Source organism: Gracilinanus agilis, chromosome 2, assembly GCF_016433145.1.
Source record: "Gracilinanus agilis isolate LMUSP501 chromosome 2, AgileGrace, whole genome shotgun sequence".
Classification (NCBI taxonomy): domain Eukaryota; kingdom Metazoa; phylum Chordata; class Mammalia; order Didelphimorphia; family Didelphidae; genus Gracilinanus; species Gracilinanus agilis.
The window spans coordinates 338,684,294-338,703,315 of NC_058131.1; the positions used below are offsets into that span (position 1 = coordinate 338,684,294).

The 19,022-nt window shown below is 33.9% G+C and overlaps 1 protein-coding gene across 2 annotated transcripts in view; it reads left to right on the forward strand.

Annotated features, from left to right (window-relative positions):
- RBL1 (RB transcriptional corepressor like 1) overlaps nucleotides 1-19,022 on the forward strand; it is a 76,391-nt gene that overhangs the window by 34,935 nt on the left and 22,434 nt on the right. Inside the window, exons 14-22 of one of the 2 annotated variants that reach the window (XM_044664318.1) lie at nucleotides 267-390; nucleotides 3,177-3,431; nucleotides 7,114-7,331; nucleotides 9,547-9,723; nucleotides 11,208-11,279; nucleotides 13,547-13,634; nucleotides 15,949-16,094; nucleotides 17,282-17,446; nucleotides 17,997-18,204. In XM_044664318.1, coding sequence (XP_044520253.1) covers nucleotides 267-390; nucleotides 3,177-3,431; nucleotides 7,114-7,331; nucleotides 9,547-9,723; nucleotides 11,208-11,279; nucleotides 13,547-13,634; nucleotides 15,949-16,094; nucleotides 17,282-17,446; nucleotides 17,997-18,167 — 1,416 coding nt within the window. In that variant the 3' untranslated portion in view covers nucleotides 18,168-18,204. Of the gene's footprint in view, nucleotides 1-266; nucleotides 391-3,176; nucleotides 3,432-7,113; nucleotides 7,332-9,546; nucleotides 9,724-11,207; nucleotides 11,280-13,546; nucleotides 13,635-15,948; nucleotides 16,095-17,281; nucleotides 17,447-17,996; nucleotides 18,534-19,022 lie in introns of those variants that run through there. The other variant, XM_044664317.1, reaches the window with a different exon arrangement.

The following is a 19,022-nucleotide window of genomic DNA, read 5'->3' on the forward strand; positions in this document are numbered from 1 at the left end:
AACCTCAATTGCATAGCCCTTGCTACTCCTCTGCCTTAGTATTGAGTCCAAGTTAGAAAGTAAGGGTTTAAAAAAAACCTCCTATGCTTTGGGATCTTTGTACTAGATAATTGATTTTGGCCAGTTTTCACAATTCCTCTGCATAGCTTCAGAGAGTCCTAGAAAACATAGGAAAGATACAAAGAAAAAATAATCATTCGAGGAGGTAAGTGATGCTTGTATCTTAATATTTATCTTAAGCATGTTTTTGTTTTGGGCTTTAACAGGTCATATTTCCTAATAACTTGGAGGCAGGGAGTGTTCAAGGTCATCTCCCAATGATACCATTGTCTCCCATAGTGCACCCTCGTGTAAAAGAAGTTCGGACTGACAGCGGAAGCATTCGACGGGGTAGGTACAAGATTATGTGAAGGGGGAACCAAGATAGTTTTTTCCTGTGGAAAAGTTGCAGATTCTACTAATCATTAGAAAATAAGCTCTTACTAGGGGTTTAAGAAAGGGCTTGAGTAAAAGACCTGTTATATTTTTTTACTGTATAGGAAAAGCTGATAATAAACATCTCACTAGATGATCCACATCTTGCTCTTCTGACTTAGAGGTTTGGCTCAGTCCTTTAATGTGTGGAAATAATTTTTGTGGTTGAATTTGCACCTTTTCTTATTCAATTAATAAAAATTCCATTATAGTTCTAAATATTCCATAAAAAAATTAAATAGCCAAATAAATCTTGTGACTATACTTTTAGCCATATAAGAATAAAGAGCTTTTAAATGGAAAGTTAACTAGGAAAAATCTTAATTCTCTAAGACAGTGATGGGCAAACTACAGCCCGTGGGCCAGATGCAGCCCCCTGAAATGTTCTATCCGGCTGTGTGACATTATTCCTAATCTGATGAATACAATGAGTAAGATATAATACAATGAAACTTCGAGAGAGTTGCCTTAGAAACAGACTGACAGATGAGCATTTCCTTTCCTTTGGCCCCCTCTTTAAAAAGTTTACCCATCACTGCTCTAAGACCATCAATCGAATGTCTTAATTTTTGAGAATTCTTAATAATTGTAACAAAATTTGGTAATTTTATTTTGTTTGGAGGTTCCAAATAAATAGTGAATCGTTCATTTTTCTTGTATTGTTTATACTTCACTAATAGGATTCTGAAAACTTTGTATTTTCATTTCAGTTGCGTGTCAGTCGACCTAGCAAATAAACAGATGCATTGCCTGAATTATTTCATATATTTTGATTCTTGAGGCCATGCAAATGGCCATTTTATCAGCCCAAGACATTTATAGACTCAAATGGTCAACCGTCTTGTAGAGTGATTGCCAGCTAGGCTGCTATTCTATGAATAGCCTCCTTACTAGGTGCCTCAGCAACAGAGGATCATAGAGCTCTTGTCCTTTCTCATCTACACATTTCACAACTGAACCAATAGTTCTGGGTGGGTTATAAACAGCAGTGTCATAGGTATCATTCATACTTCTTAAGCGCTTCAGCTTGGATCTGATGTATCAAGTTGCCTCATGGGAATACATAGAGTTTCAATAGGGATCACTCCTATCCAGCAAATCCTACAAGAGTAAATTTATAATTGCTGACTATACCTTTTGTTTTTCTTTTTTAAACCTAGTCTTCTGTCTTATAATCAAAACTAAGTATCAGTTCCAAAGCAGAGGAGAGGTAAGGGCTAGGCAGTTGGGATTAAATGACTTGCCCAGAGTCATCTAATGATTGAAATTTTCCAGAGGCTATATTTCTTAATTTTAAAAAATAATTTATTAATAGACTGCTCAAAATAAGCTAAATTAATCAGTGGATTCCCTCTCCACATCCAAATGGATGCCAAAGATGCACAGTTTCGCAATAGCCTGCATGGCTGGCAGAGAGTCAGGCCAAATGAGAGCAGCTGGAAAAGAGGGGGGAGAACACGGCCAGAAGAAAGGGGCAAGTGAGAGTGTAGGTACAGTCCAATACATACCCCTTGTGGTATCATTCATTCTCTTCTCTAGTGATCTCTGATTTGTAAATAGTCTCAGAGGAAGTAGAGTCAGAGACCTCAACCCCTCCCTCATTACTTCATCACAGGAAGAATAGGATCTGATTTCATTCCCCAATTTTTCAAGTGGGTCAAGTGTCTGTTCAGCCTGAAATCCTATAATTCTTTACAAAGATTTTGAAAAAAAGGGAGCACCCCACCCAGTTTCATAGCCTGGGGGAGAAACTTTCAGTTTAGAATCAAAAGGTTTTTCAGGGGAGCTAAAAAGAAAATTTTTTTCACAAAAATGTCCCAACTCAATATTAATTTTCCAGACACATAGCTAGGAAGTGTCTGAGGCTGGATTTGAACTCATGACCTCCCATGTCCAGGCCTGACTCTATCCACTGAGCCACCTCACTGCCTTTGGACTATATCTTTTCTTCCCTATCAGTACTACTCATGAATTGTCCTCCATTCCCCCAACCTCCTGATCAAGTGATTGTGCACACCCTTTAGTCATGCATACCTTACCTTTCTTCTGCTAAGAGAAGGCTCTTTTTAGAGGTCTACTGTATTTCAGTACCACCTGAAACTACCATCCCTTCAGGAAAACAAAGAGTGATTGAGGAGCACCTCAGGCATAGCTCCCTTCCTTCATCTTTTGAGTTATAGCAAGGATTTTTCTGACTCTGTGATTAGAGCTTCCTTCAGAATTCAGTTCAGGTACCACCTCCTACATTAAGCCCTTTCCTGATCTCAGCTGCTAGTGCCTTCCCCACTGAAACTGCCTTGTATTTACTTTGTATATATATATATGTACTTATGTGTGTGTATCTGGTTTCTCTGGATAGAGTCTGAAGTACTTGAGGGAAGGGACTATTTTGTTTTTTACTTTGTATCACCAATGCTAGTAGTTGGTGCTTAATAATTTTCTTATTGATTGGTTGGTTAACAGGAAGGGCTTAAACAAAACCCAAGCTACTCTTCTCTCTTCCTTCTTTGATTCCCCTTTCCTAGTAACTGCCTGCAAAGATGGAGAGAGTAAAGATCAGAGTATCTCTTCAAGTCAGGCCTCACCCTATTCAGCTGTCTCTATGTTCACTATGCCTCTTTCCCATAGATGGATAATTCTTCAAGGAGAGATGTATCCTGTTGTCTCAGCTTGTTTAACATTTCTTTCTCTCCTCTACTTAGATATGCAGCCATTATCTCCAATATCTGTTCATGAGCGCTACAGTTCCCCTACTGCAGGAAGTGCTAAGAGAAGACTTTTTGGAGAGGATACTTCCTCAAAAATGTTTGTCGACAAGACCACAGCAGAAGGAACCAAGATGAAAATGGTTTCATCTTCAAGCATTATTGCTGAAAATGCATCTGTTTTACCTGGGCAAAGTCTTCTAACTGTGGCACCAGGAGCAACAGGACAAAAAGTTACAATTCCACTGCATGGTAAAAAATTTAAAATTTTCTGTACTTTGAATTAAGAACATGAGAAATGACATATCATTTTTTAAATATAATTTTATTTTTAAAATATTTTTCCATGGTTGACTGATTCATGTTCTCTCCCCTTCCCATCTTCCCTCCCTTCTCCCGGAGCTGACAAGCAATTTCACTGAGTTATACATGTATTATCACTCAAAGCTTATTTCCCTATTATTCATATTTGTAATAGAGTAGTCTTTTAAAACCAAAACCCCAAATCATATACCCATATAAACAAGTGATAAATCATATGTTTTTCTCCTGCAAAGAAATGACATATTAAATCAGAGGTGGTCTGCCTAGTATAGTTTTCTGCCATTGGTACCAAAATACATTAAGAAAGCTAGTTATTGACTCTGTGGCCTTAGAGAGGTTATTCCATCTTTCTGGTCCTTGATTTTCTTGAAAGAGATAGGAGGGTGGTACTTAATGGCTTCTAGAGTTCTTTCCAATTCCATTGTGTATGATGCTGATAATATTGTTAAAGTTATTCTATTGAATGTCTCCAAGGTTTGGGGGACTGGAAGGGACTTTAGAGATCCCTTATTTTACAAATGAGGAGGAAGAGTTCTGAAGAGATTATATTGGTCTACTTAGCCAGAGTTACATAACCAGGTTCAGAAGAGTAGAGCTTGGGTAGATCTCAAGGTTTCAGACTCCAAAGCCAATAATCCTTCCCCATTTAGGTGGCATGTATTATCTGGCCTTATGCTAGAAGAAAAAAAAAAAAAAGAGTAGATTGTGAAAAAATGTGTTTCTCTTCTATGATATTAACCCCAAAAGATTCTATTAATTTGCTTCTTACTGTGTAAAGCTAAATTATTTATTTCCTTTTTAAGCTCTCTGGGGAGCTTTAGCAAAATGTGCTATATTTTAAAATAAATGACATGAAGATTTTTAGTCTACTATATTTTAATAAATATTATATATATACTATAATAAGCATCTTAACTTTTTAATAAAAAACCAGGAGAAAAAATTATCTTTTTAATAATAACCAAAACTTACTCTAAGCAAGAAATTCTAGGGAATGAGAAAAGTATCAGGAATGAGACTCTAGAATCCATTTTTTTGCTCCCACCCTCCCTTTGGACAAATCTGTTTTCCATAGCCTAATCAAGAAGGGACCCATACTTACTATGACTTGATCTTATTCATCTTTGGGTGACTGATGCCCTAGCAAGCATCCATGGATCGGATTCAGTTTGAATATGGCAACATCACTTTTTTTGCCACTCCTAAAAAGAAAAGTTTTATGAAAAATTGTTAAGCATTTTTGTGTCTCTCAATCCTAAGAACATTGTTGAATATAAATTCTCTTTACTCCTAGTTTGAGACCAAGTGGCTCAGAGATTGATATTTAAACTAGTAAGTATAAGCTGTCAAGTTGATAAAGCTTAGTAGAGGGTAAAATCAAGTTAGTGCTAGAGTTATTATACAAACAAGTCTTGGCTAACAAGAGAAAGGGAGCAAAAAAAGTGGCTTAATTTGTGTGCAAGCATCTCACACTCTTTTGCTGGCGCAGCATAACAACACACCAGAAGACAGAATTTATGCTAATTATGAATTAGCATAAATGCACGAAAAGATTTTGTAAAATATATAAAGAACATCTGAAAATAATGAAATGCCAACAGCCCTTCCATTTCATTTGAAATCCTTTAGTTGTTTGACTTCACTGATGATTTGCAGATCTTAACTACCTTGTTTAATAAGCCATCACTGAGACAGACTTGCTTTATCCAATAGATCTAGGTGCTTTTCTGTCTGCAGGTCCAACAAGCAAGAGAATCACTGAGGATGGCAGCATTTGCAGATTAGGGGAAGGCTTGGTAAATAAGCATGTAGAGCATGTTCTACCTCAGTTCGCTTTCCATTTTATTCCAATCTAGCTAAGGCTGACTGTCTCAGAGCATTTGGTCTTGTTTGAGCTGATGCTCTCGTTCCTGGTTATTTTTTTCTAATGAAGCCCCTTTCTTCCTTGCTTGTTTTTTTTTTCTTTTTTTTTTTTAACTTAAAAGTACAGACTACTTCATGATTTTAATTGAAGGATTCATTTTGGTCAATTAACACTTATTTACATTCTTCAAGTTGATATTTGTTTTGTAGTATTCCCTCTCAATGTCTTTCTTATGAGGTGAAGAATGGGATTCCACAGAATTTAGTTATACCTTAAAGATGCAGAATCTTAGCAGAAGATAAAATAAACGTTCTTTCGTTTTTTGTTTTTTAAAGAATGAAATTAACCAATTCCATGTTGTTTCTAATGTTATAGGTACTGGGATATGTTGATATTAATCTTTTCCCAAATGAGTCAGGATCCTTTCTCCTCTCTGGCCCCAAGTTGAATAGATAGCAACAAATCATCTCTAAGATACCTTTTAACTGTGCCAGTCTATGTTTTCATGAAGGATCAGAATTATTCACCAATCATCCTTTGGGCTGTACTTTTCCCCCTTGTGCTTCTTCTTGACATAGCATCCATGTACACACTTATTTTGTGGTTGTGTGATAATGGCATAATTCTCCACAGACTTTCAGTAATACTCACTGATCCCCAGAAGCATCTTGAATTTATATTTAACTTTTTCAACTTTGTCATGTGATTCAGAGGCTCTGTTTTTTTTTTTTTTTTTTTTTTTTTTTTTTTTTTTGTCATTACTTAACCTACTCCTCAACCCTTCCTCCCCATTCCCATTTGGATATCATGGGGCCTAATAATACATACACTTGAGCAGAGGTTCAGACAGAGCCTGCAACACTCCCAAGTGCAACCCAAATCAGATTTAAATGTACTTGGGAAATATTTAACAACACAAAAATACAACAAAATATAGAAAACATTACATTTTAAAATTAAGTCAATATGTGGCCTGTAGAGATCCTTACATATGGATTAGTAGCCCTTTGTTTCTATTTGAGTTTAACGGCACTGCTTCACGCTACTAATGCGTGTCAATAGACAATTTTCAGCTCCTACTTTTAACCTGATCTGTTATTGTCACTAATCTTTCTCTCTGTGTGTGTTTGTATGGTGGGGGGGGGGGGGGGGGGGAGACTGTAGAATCTTCCTAAACAATTGAATTATCTAGGTAGTCCAAAACTTCAGAATAATTTATATTGTCTGCTACTTTTTATGTAAGTTTCTTGAAAAGTAAATAGTGCCACTTGATATTCTTTGAAGTATACATTTATATTGGTTGTATCCTATCAGGCAAATGAAGGCAGTTTTTTTAATCTTGTATTGAAAATGAGATAAGCTGTTTCAGGAGATATCCAGGTAGAGGTTAGATAACTGGGGATCTTGTGGAAGTGATTAATACTTCAGGAAGGGAGGGAACTAGATGATTTCTCAAGGGCACTTCCATCTTGATAATTCTGTGAGGACACCACTGTGCTCCCCACTGAATCTGCAGACCACAAGTTTATGAAACGATCTTAGTCAGTAGCATGGCATATGGAAAAAGCACTGGACTGATAAACTGAAAATTTTTTACATAATGAATGTTGAATTGTGTCTTTGCCACTAATTAGCTATGTGACACTGGGTAGGTCATTTCTTTTTTCTGTGTGTCATTTTCCATATATGTGCATTATTATCTATAGTTTATTTCCCAAGTTGAGAACCTGTCCTTTTGTTTTCCAGGTGTTGCCACTGATACTGGAGAGATCACAGTAATACCCATGCAACTGAATGCAAGTGAGCAGTCTAGAGTGGAGAGCCCTGTACAAATACCAATTACAGCTCAGTCATTAAGTGGTACTTCTCCAAAACAACCCCATGCAACAAAAGCTCCAGAAATAAACCAGGCTGGAGTAAACCGACCAAAAAGAACTGGATCTCTAGCACTGTTTTATAGGAAGGTAAATGTTTTCACAGCACCTTTAAAAAATTAATTCATTACATTTGGAGAGTATAAGGTTTCATAGAAAACTTATAGCCATTTAAAAGACATAACAAATATGGCATATAGAAAATGAAGTCCTAATAAATCATGGTTCAACCTCTGAAATTGTTAAGCAGCCATTCTCTTACTTGACTTATTTTGGTTTATTTTTCTTTATTTAACAATTAAAGATAGCTTTTATCATAACTAGGAGTATGAACATATTAAGTAGCTACACAGGTTAAAAAAGGCACTTTTTTTATATGATTCTAGAGCTGAAGGGGATCTCAAGTAGGCATTTAGTTCAACCCATAACTATATGATTATCATCTCCTCCCCCATTCTTAACTCACTTAAGGGACCATTTCCTTTTGGAAACCTATTACTGTTAATAATTGCAACTTTTAAAGAATTCCATATATAGTTAACCTCTTGTGTAAGTTTTAATTTAATTTCTATAGTTTGTACAGTATAAGTGAAGAGTAGCTGAAAGGCATCTTCTCTACTTAAAGAGCATTGTTTTCAGCTTCTTCACATCAAATAAATCCAATTTCTTTTAATCCTTCAATATCTGTAACATTTTCTTCATCCTTTTTTATTTGTTCTTTTATGTGTTATTATTTTTGTTCTGCTTTTCAAAAATTAGAGCCATCCAAACCGGACACAGTGCTTGAACTAGTTAGCTCCTAGGGTGAGATAAGCAAATGACTTTCTATATATGAAACTCATATTATAATTACATTTTCATCCTTTTTCAGTGTAATACTTCACTGCTTCAAGGATCTATAATTTTATAATGTTCTGAAGGTAGTCAAATATTTTAACACTTTTCATCTTACATGGTTGCCCATGTAGCCCTGCAGATTTTTCAAAAAATGTATTTTTCTCCAATTACATCAATTACATGTAATAACAATTTTCGACATATGTTCTGAAATTATAAGATCCAAATTGTCTCCTTCCCTCTCTCCACCCCACCCCATTCCAATATGGTAAGCAATTTGATCTGGGTTATACATATATTATCATATACAACATACTTTCATATTGTTCATTATTGTAAGAGAATACTCATATAAACAAAATCCCAAAATACAAACAAATTAACTAAAGTAAAAAATTGTATGGTTTGATCTGCATCTCTGGAGGTAGGTAGCATTCTTTGTCCCAAGTTCTTCAGAATTGTCCTGGATCATTGTATTGCTGAGAGACATCAAGTTTTCACAGTTGAACATTGTACAATATTGTGGTTTCTGTGTACAGTGTTCCCTTGGTTCTGCTTATTTCGCTCTGCATTAGTTCATATAGATCTTTCCAGCTTTTTCTGAAATCATATTGATCATTTCTTACAGCACAGTAGTATTCCATAACCAACATATACCACCATTTGTTTAGCCATTCCCCAATTAATGAACATCCTCTAAATTTTCAATTCTCTGCCACCACAGAAAGAGCTGCTGTAAATGATTTTGTACAAATAAGTCCTTCCCCCCCCCTTTTTTTTATCTCTTTGGGGTATAGATCCAAAAGGGGTATTACTGGATCAAAGGGTATGCACAGTTTTATAGCCTTTTTAGGCATAGTTCCAAATTGCTCTCCAGAATGGTTAGATCAATTTGCTACTTCACCAACAATGTATTAGGGTCCCAATTTTCCTGCAGATATTTTATAAGTTTTTAATGACCTATGCCTGTTTATAAATGTATTATTAATTAGGATTTATGAATATGTGTAGCCCAAAGTATTGATTTTGAGTTATAAACTTTTCAGTATTGCTAATTTGCCAATAGCTTGGTTTTACTTAAGGTGCAGCCTAAGGATTTTCACATTCTTGATCCATATCCCCACAATAATGTATACAACCTTTTTAATGCTTAAAACTATGTGTTCAAGAATCACTTAACTTGAATATTCAATAGTTGTAATGTTGAATTGTGGCCCTTCTTGGGTAAACAAGTAGGAAACTGTTGGGTATAGAATGTTGAAGGTACTCTCAGATGTGCTCACTCTTATTTAATTTTGCTTAACTGGTTTTCTTTGTTTTAAGGAAAAACTCATTGTAGTAGGAGGTAGTGGAGGTTATATATCCAGAAATGATTTTAATCTTCAACCAAAGACATCAATACCACTTGCTTTTAGAAAAAAATTTATTTAGCTTTGTATTTAATATATTGTGCCTTATTCCACATTAGGTCTATCATTTGGCAAGTGTACGCTTACGTGATTTGTGCTTAAAATTGGATGTTTCCAATGACTTGAGAAGAAAGATATGGACATGTTTTGAATTCACATTAGTGCACTGCTTTGATCTCATGAAAGACAGACATTTGGATCAGCTCCTTCTTTGTGCTTTTTACATTATGGCAAAGGTAATATATCAATTTGGAAAAGTGGTTTTTCTCCATATTGGCTTCACTTTTGGCATGAACTTGATTCTACATTAGTCTTTTCCTTTATAGACCAAGTGACTCTCACCTTTGTTGGGAAAGTAGTAAATTCTGATTATTGTTATCTTTATTTCCCTTGTTCTATTCAAGGTTCCAGAAGCATCATTCTCTTCACATAGTAAGGATATCTGCTCTAGAAATTAAAACTTCTCTCTATATTAAATAATTGTGGACTGATAGATTAGAAGGGCCTTTAGAAATCATCTAGGTCAGTCTCATATTTTACAGCCCATTATATATCTAGGTTATGATAATACTAGTCATCTAAATCATAGTTCAATTTTCTTTCAGTTTCACTACCTTCAAATGAAGATTCTTCCTGTTGTTAACATCTTATTTTCTTTTTGTGCAAAGTATTAAAGTCTTTTCGTTAGTAGTTGAAAAGGTAAACCCAGATAAAATGGGAATATAGTTTAGAAAACCACATAGCAAATTTGGACAGTTCATTGTTGCAAGCTAGCTGACATGAAACAGACAGGTTTATAGAGTAAGACACTATGAATTAAAGCCTTTCTTATATGACTAAGTAGAACACTTATTACACCACTGTATTATTGTAACCTTCTTGAGTGTAATAGAGACACCTTCACTTTCTAATAAACTTCACTGCATAATAGGCATCCATTTGGACTATCTAAATTGTTCTAGTTGTCTAGAAAACACATCAGAATATATGTGTTATCATTTCTATAACTCTTCATGGAGAAAAACAGCTTTAATGATGATTTCTAGTGCTATTGAAGAGAAAAATAACTTGAGTACACATTATAAAACTAGATTATCCTAAAAGGGTTCCTTTTGTGAACATGAGTCAGTATTTTTCCCTTTGAGCCAGGCACATCAAGTTTCTTCTATAAGAAGAGATATATATATATATATATATATATATATATATATATATATATATATATATATAAAACCTATAGTTACTGTCCTATAAGCTTTAAAACATCAATGGTCTGTTTGAAGTAATAGAAGCCAAATCTTGGTATAAAAAATATTGTTTTGCACCAGGATATATTCTAACTTTTGTTGTGTCTTTAATTCATTTTTTTAAAAGTGCTGAATGCTAATAAAATAGAAAACTAAAACAATTCAGTTATCACCAGTGTCTCATGTTCTCTCAAATTAATGTGAAGTATATGTTCAGTAAAGGGATAGTAAATTAGTCTCTGCTTTGTAACCATTCAGAGTGTCCACCCTAACCTTTTATGAATATTGGGAACCTATGCTTTAAAATAATAGAGAACCCTAATTTGAATGACTTATCTTACCACCTTAAATTGTTTATTGTTCTTAAGATAAATGCCTTTATGGATCATTGTTTCAAATGTCTGTCTTAATTTTTGTTCATATTCATCATTTTTTCAATAGTAGTTGAGAAATGCAGTTTTCTTTTTTCTTAGGTAACAAAAGAAGAAAGAACTTTTCAAGACATAATGAAAAGTTACAGAAATCAGCCCCAAGCAAATAGTCATGTGAGTACTAACAGTATTTTCTTTACTGACAAGAAATGATACTAGCTGTTTCTTGAGTGGGTCTCTGCTAACACTTGAAGGAAAAGAGATGATTCCATTTATAATACTATACATATCAGTGTACTTTTAGGTTTTCAAGTTTATTGGATATTATTAAATTGATGAGGGCAGAATGTTATAATGGAAATACAACTATAGTAGGAAACAAGAAACCAGGAAATCTGTTTCTATACATCTGCTCTGTTTATAAAAGGGAGTTTGTATCTAAAAGGTTTTAGAAAGTTAGTAAAATGTCTTGAAATTAGAGAGTTTTTAGACATTAGAGTTCATCTCTTCTAACTTATTCAGTTTATAGAAGAAATTAAGGCCCAGAGAGAGGAAATGACTTATCCAACATGAAGGAGTGAGTTAGTGACAAAGTTGGTACTAGAATTCAAGTCTTTTGGCTCTCAACTTAATGATAATCATTGGGCTACTATATCATACTAAAATGTTGAAAACTTTTAAATTGAATAAACAATGGTGGTATTATTAACATAAGTCCAACTTTCTTACCCTTCACTTCAAAATCCTGTTGCTTGACTATTCAAAGTGGAAGCTAAACATTTCCTGAAATATTATAATGGAAGGCCATATACAAAGACCATATTTTTGGTCAAATAAACATTAAAATTTTTAGAAGTTGTAATTAAAAAAAATTATCCAACATGGAAATGGGTTAAAAAACTCTCCCTTTTTATTAGAGAGATTTATTTTGACACTTGGTTTGAAATTCTATAGTATGATCATTCTCAATATTTCCTCATGGGGTACAGAGACAGAAAGGCATTTCACTCAAGCCCTGTATTCAAAGATAGCTCTCACCAAAAATTCCTTCCCAGCCAACCCAAATCAACAAAATCTTTAATAACAACCAAAGAAATGAACACAATTACAAAATACTCTTCACAGGATAAAGACAGATCTAAACACTGAAGAAATATTAATTGCTCATGTGTAGACCAAACTAATATAATTAAAATGACAATTCTATCTATATAAATTTATTTATTCAGGGCCATACCAATCAAACTGCCAAAAATTATTTTATAGAGACAGAAAAAATAATAACATCATTCATCTGGAAGAACAAAAGATCAAGAATATCAAAAGAATCAATGAAAAAATGCTAAGGAAGGCAGCCTGGCAATTCCAGATTTCAAATTATATTACAAAGCAGTAATTAAGCAAGCAGTCTGGTACTGACTAAGAAATAGAATGGTAGATTTACAGATTAAGTATACAAGACACAGTAGTAAGTGACCATAGAAACCTAATGTTTGATAAACCCAAAGATCCAAACTTTTGGGACAAAAACTATTTGACAAAAACTTCTGGGCAAACTGGAAAGCAGTTTGGCAAATACAAGGTAGAGATCAGCATCTCAGATCATATGCCAAGATAAATTCAAAATGGGTACATGATTTAGACATAAAGGGTGATCATATCTTAAACAAATTGTGGGAACATGGAAAATTTTACTTGTTAGATCTGTGAATAAGGGAAGCATTTATGACCAAATAAGGGGTAGAGAGGATCTTGGGAAGTAAATTAGATAATATTTATTATTTGAAAAAGTTTTGCACAAACAAAATGCAGCCAAGATTAGAGGGAAAGCAGTAATCGGGGTGGGGGGGATTGTTAACAGCAAGTTCCTCTGATAAAAGCCTCCTTTTTAGAGAATCAAGTCAAATTTATAAAAATATAAGTCATTCCCTTTTGATAATTGATTATAAGATATGTGAACAGGCAGTTTTTAGAAGAAATAAAAGCTAATCATTTGAAAAAATGCTATGAATCACTATTGATTAGAGAAATGTAAATTTAAACAACTCTGAGGTACCACCTTATATCTATTAGACTGGCTAACATGCCAGAAAAGAAAAATGACAAATACTGGAGAGGACATGGAAAAATTAGGAAACTAATGCATTGTTGATCAAGTTGTGAACTGATCTAACCATTCTAGAGAATAATTTGTAACTCTTTTCAAAGAGCTGTAAAAATGTGTGTACCCTTTTGTCTGAGCAATATTGTCACTAGGTCTGTATCCCAAAGAGTTCAAAGAAAAAGGAAAAGAATCTATATTTTAAAATATTCACTAATGAGCATATGTTCCATCCAGTAAATTCTGATTATTTCCTTATTTTGCCTTCCTCTTTTTGGTAGTCAGTAAGCTGTGCTACTTTTTATGATTACCATAATGTTTTGGTTTTTTTTATCTATAGGTTTATAGAAGTGTTCTGTTGAAAAGAATTCCAGTAGAAGTTAGCACATACAATAATAATGTAAAAGATACTGAAATGATAGATTATGGTAAGTAACCAAATTTAGTTGACTCTTCTCTAATAAAGTTGTTCCTGATTACAAGTCTTTGTTATGATATATACTTAATGATGAAGTCCTAGAGATTTACTGAAAGAGTTCTCATGGACATCTCTAGCAGTCTGGTAAAGCCTATGGACTCTTCAGAATAACCATAAAATAAAACATATAGGATTATAAGGGAAACAACTATATTAAAAATCAATTATCAAAATATTTAAAAAACAAAACAAAACTCACAGATCCCAGGTTAAGCGGTTTTGCCCTTAATGATTAATTTTGGGATAGACTTACATAAATGGACAAAATCCATAGCAAATAACTTATTAATAAAGGAGTGGATCTGAATGATAGTAAAAGGGGTGCTATCAATAAATATTCTGTTTTAAAATGAGTTTTTAGTTATGTCTTTTTTTTATGTGAGCCACATTTCTGACTATATTTCTCCCCACATCCTGTTATAGAGCCATTCTTAATAATAAATAAATATATCATTTAATATTGATCATTTTAATAAATAATACATTTATTTTATCATTTAATTAAAATAAATTTAATAAAATTATTATTAATACTTGTATATCGATAAATAATTAATAATAAAAATAAAATATAAAGAATTTTTAAAGGAGGAAGAAAAAATTCCAGAAAACTAGAATACAATGAAAAAGTCTTTTGTTATTCCGTGTTCCATACCTGTGGTCTACAAAGAAGGATGAGATGGTGTCTTCTTATATCTAGGCACTAAACTTGATGATTTAAATTTCCTAACATTCATTTTCTATTGTTCTTGTTGTTTTTTCCATTTGCAGTGTTGTCATTGTATGTAATGTTTTCCTAGTTCTGCTTATTTCATTTTGCATTCACTCTTATAAATCTTCTCATATGTTTCTGGATTCCTCATGTTCTTTGTTTTTTAAAGCCCAGTCATATTCTGTTATATCCATGTACTGCAGTTTACTTAGCCATTGACCAGTAGATTGGTGTCTAACTTGTTTCTAGTTCTTTGCTACCATAAAAAGTCCCGTGATCAATTCAGGACAACTCAATCTTTTTTGGGGACATCCTGAATTTTCTTCATATAGTAGACCAATCTTTTTATCACTGCTCTCCTTAGAGTATATGCCCAGAAGGAAAATCTTTTGGCCAAGGTTATGGGTATTTTAGTCACTTTCTTACCATAAGTTCAAATTTCTTTCAAGAAATGTTGGCCAATTCTTAGCTCCATCAGTAGCGAGTTAGTATGCCCATCTTTTCATAATGCCATCAATTTTTGTCAAATGAGGCAAGAAACCAAACAGGCACTATGCTGGGCACAGACAATATAAGTACAAATATTGAAACAATTCTTACCTGAACGAATTTTAAGTTCTAATGAGGGAAACAGGTGTATATATAAAAAGATAAACAACTTAAATAAAGATAACAAATACAAATATATACAAAGTAGTTAAATACAAGGAGCAAAGGCATTAATCAGGAAAGACTTCATTCAGAGAATGTTTCTTGAGGTGCTTGAAGGGAAGAGAAGAACTTTATGAAGTAGAAGTAAGGAAGGGCGTACATGTTGATTATTGCCTCTGGGTTGCCACTGCTAGAACCAAAAGATTTCAGGTATCTGAGATAAGTGAGGATTGTTGTGTAAGACTCTTGAGGGAAAGGCTGAGAAAAAATACTGCTGATAAGTTCCATATGAGTAAAAAAGTTTTGTTTTCTATCTTTTTAAAAATCATTTTTCATATATTACATGCTTACTCACATTCATTCCTCTCGTCACCATGGGCTATGGATAAATTTGAGATAAGCCAACTCCTTGAAGCAAAGCAATGCAACTCTGACCCTTGATGATGTATATATTGGCTTCTATTTTCAGTACCTGTGATTGACCTCCTCTTTCCAATTATACTGTTTGCAAAACATTGCGGAAAAAAACAAATTATTACACAGCTATAATAGCTTTAAATTGCATTAGGACTTTTCAGACAACCTGTATGAAAGAAAAACATCACAGATGCTAATAATTTTTTTATCTTTATAAAAATGTTCTTATATTGCCTTTTCTTTTGACATTCTGTTAACAGGCTGTCAAATAAATTGAATATAATATTTACTCCTGACTTCTGACTTTACATTTCTCATGCTACCTTTTTAATCCTATGTCAGTTGCTTTCAAAGCTACTACAATCTACTAACAGCCCAAAATAAAGCATTTTCTGTATTTTTTTATATCATGGCAAAAATGTTATTTGAAGTTGCCAACTTTGGGCAAAAGCAGACTGTTTATAACATATGTCCTTTTCAACAGACTTAGATTGTGCAAAAATACCAGATTCTTCCACTGGATCAATGAAAGAGGAGAGAGGTGATCTTATCAAATTTTACAATGAAGTTTATGTAGGAAGAGTGAAGTCATTTGCACTAAAATATGATTTGTCAAATGAAGAAAATGTGGTATGTATTGTTCAAATTTTCCTATTTCCTGCCTTCAATATTGCAATTCAATACATAAGTGTAAGGTTGACTTTAGATCTGCTGCAGATTTTTTTAAATTTTATTTTTCTTTTATTTTCCCAAATACATGTGCCAACAATTTTCAGCATATGTTTCCTAAAGTTATAATAAACAAATTGCCGTCCTACTCCTTTCCGTCCTCTCTTCTGGAGATGGCAAACAATTTGATCTGGATTATACATATATTATCATGCAAAATATTTTTGTATTGTTCATTTTTGTAAGAGAATACTCATATAAAACCATACCCCCAAATAAAAACCCAAATTAACTAAATAAACTAGTATGCTTTGATCTGCATTCTGATTTCAACAGTTCTTGCTCTGGAAGTGGAGAGCATTTTTGTCATAAGTCCTTCAGAATTATCCTGGATCTTTGTATTGTTGAGAGTAGCTAATTCTATCACAGTTGATCATTCCACAATATTGCTGTTGCTTTGTATAATGTTCTCCTGGTTCTGCTTATTTCACTCTGCATCAGTTCATGTAGATCTTTCCATCTCTTTCTGAAATCATCCTGTTCATCATTTCTTACAGTACAATATAGTATTCTATCACCATCAGATACTGTAATTTGTTCAGCCATTCCCCATTGATGGACATCCTTCAATTTCTTATTCTTTGCCAACACAAGAAGGGCTTCTATAAATATTTTTGGACAACTGGGTTTTTTTTTTTATCTTTTTGGGATATAGACCTAGTAGTGGTGTTATTGGATTTAAGGGTATACACAGCTTTATAACCATTTGGGCAGAGTTCCAAATTGCCCTCCAGAATGGTTGGATCAGCTCACAACTCCACCAACAATGCATTAATGTCCCAATTTTGCCAGGTCCCTTTCCAGCATAATGGCCAATTTGATATGTATTGAGGCCATTCCACTCTGCTCCAAATTTTTACTCACACTTTGAAACATTTGTGTTGGGAGTCAGGATAGAGTCCTGATGAGCATAGAAAGATGCAGATTAATCTGTGAAGGGCTAAAACACAAGTAGTGGTAGGAAGCAGTTTGTTTTTATTAAAGCTAAGCAGACACCTACAAATATGACTGTTATTGTCAAAAGATATGAAAAAAATTGTTTGGCTTTACTTACCCCCTCAAAATGACATTATATTTTAAAATTTCAGATAGAAGCCCCACCTCTGTCTCCTTTCCCAAATATCAAGCAGCAGCCAGTGTCTCCTCGTCGGATCTCTCAACAACACTCAGTTTATGTCTCCCCACACAAGAATGGGACCTGCCTTACCCCAAGGACAGCTTTGCTGTACAAGTTTAATGGCAGCCCTTCCAAGGTCAGTGCTTAAGCACTTTTAACATACGGTTTTAAAAATGGATTTGTTTTTCTTTAAGCTTTTTCTTTGTTTGAACTTTTATTGCAAAGGTACTAAATTTGGGGAGAAAGAATTATAAAAGTACAGCTTTTCATGTCTTTTCAATTTCTTCATGTTCTCATTATTGTATATTGAATATTCTCAAGAATTTCATTTAACCTAAATAGCAGTTTTCCAAAATGTCCTTGCAGGTACAAGGAATCTACAAATGATGACATAGGCAAAGATTTTGCTAGTTAGCCCACATTTGTTATATGTATTCAGAATCCTACATTAAGAGACACTTCCTGGTACAGACATGCCCTAGGAAGATGGGTTATAGATACTCAGCTCTGCCTTAGATGAAAATTTGGATGAGTGACCTCAAAATTCCATAATAGGATGAGATCAAAGTCCAGTACACTTAGTACACTATCCTAGACTCAGTGGGAAACAAGTCTTTGGTAGGTTTCTTTAGAGGGTTTTTTTCCAAAAACCCTTACTTATCTTTGTATTCTAATGTTTCTGACAGAGTTTGAAAGACATCAACAATATGATCAAACATGGTGAACAAAGAAGCAAGAAACGAGCATTAACTATTGATGGTGATACCCAGTCACCTACTAAACGCCTCTGCCAGGAAAATGATGATGTGTTACTGAAACGACTACAAGATGTTGTCAGCGAAAGAGCCAATCATTAACACTCAAATGGTTTCAGGGGGAAAAATTCAGATTCAGGTCAGTTTCCCATTTCCTGAAAGATAGGCATTCCCTTTTATAGCTCTTCATATTCACTGAGTCTTTTGGGACATCCTGTATCAAGTTGTATGGAAACTGCAGAGTGATTACTTTTTATATTTTTATTTATCTAAAATATGGTATAAGAGAGACTATATAGGGCAGGGGGACCTTTTATCTTTAGTTTTCTTGATACAAATACTGATTGATGTTGCCACCCACCATATTGAAATTTTCTTTCTTAAGTCATTAAAAATGTATTTAGATGCTCTTCAGAGGGCAAATTACATTCAAGGGAAATTCTTTTCCCATACACTTTTGGGATTAGAAGTAGATAAGCATGGAAGTAAAAAGTTATTCCTTAAACCATATGGATATACTTTTGGAGAATGTTTTGAGTGCCTTTTTTCATTTGGCATATAGAATTTCTCACTGTTTTGAAGTTAATGAAGCAGGGAGAAATTGACTGTAAAAAATGCTCTTAAGTTTTGAGCCAAACTTTTCTAAAATATTTGTCTCTTTCTATGTTCTGTTACAAATGTAAGTAATCTATAATCTATTTTTTATAATGTTAAGAATACCTTTAGCCAAGGCTTTTTATAACTTTCAATTGTTGTCATGCTAATTGGCAACCCTACTAGCACTTGTGCCAAAAGATGACAGGCCACAGAATTACAAGATCTTTCAAATTGGAATTGATCTCAGAGGCCATCTGGTCCAATCTATACCTCAGTAGGAATCTCTGCTACATCTCCATCAAGTAGTCATCTAGCCTTCATCAGAAGACTTCCAGTGGTGGACTGTGGGGTGGGGATAGG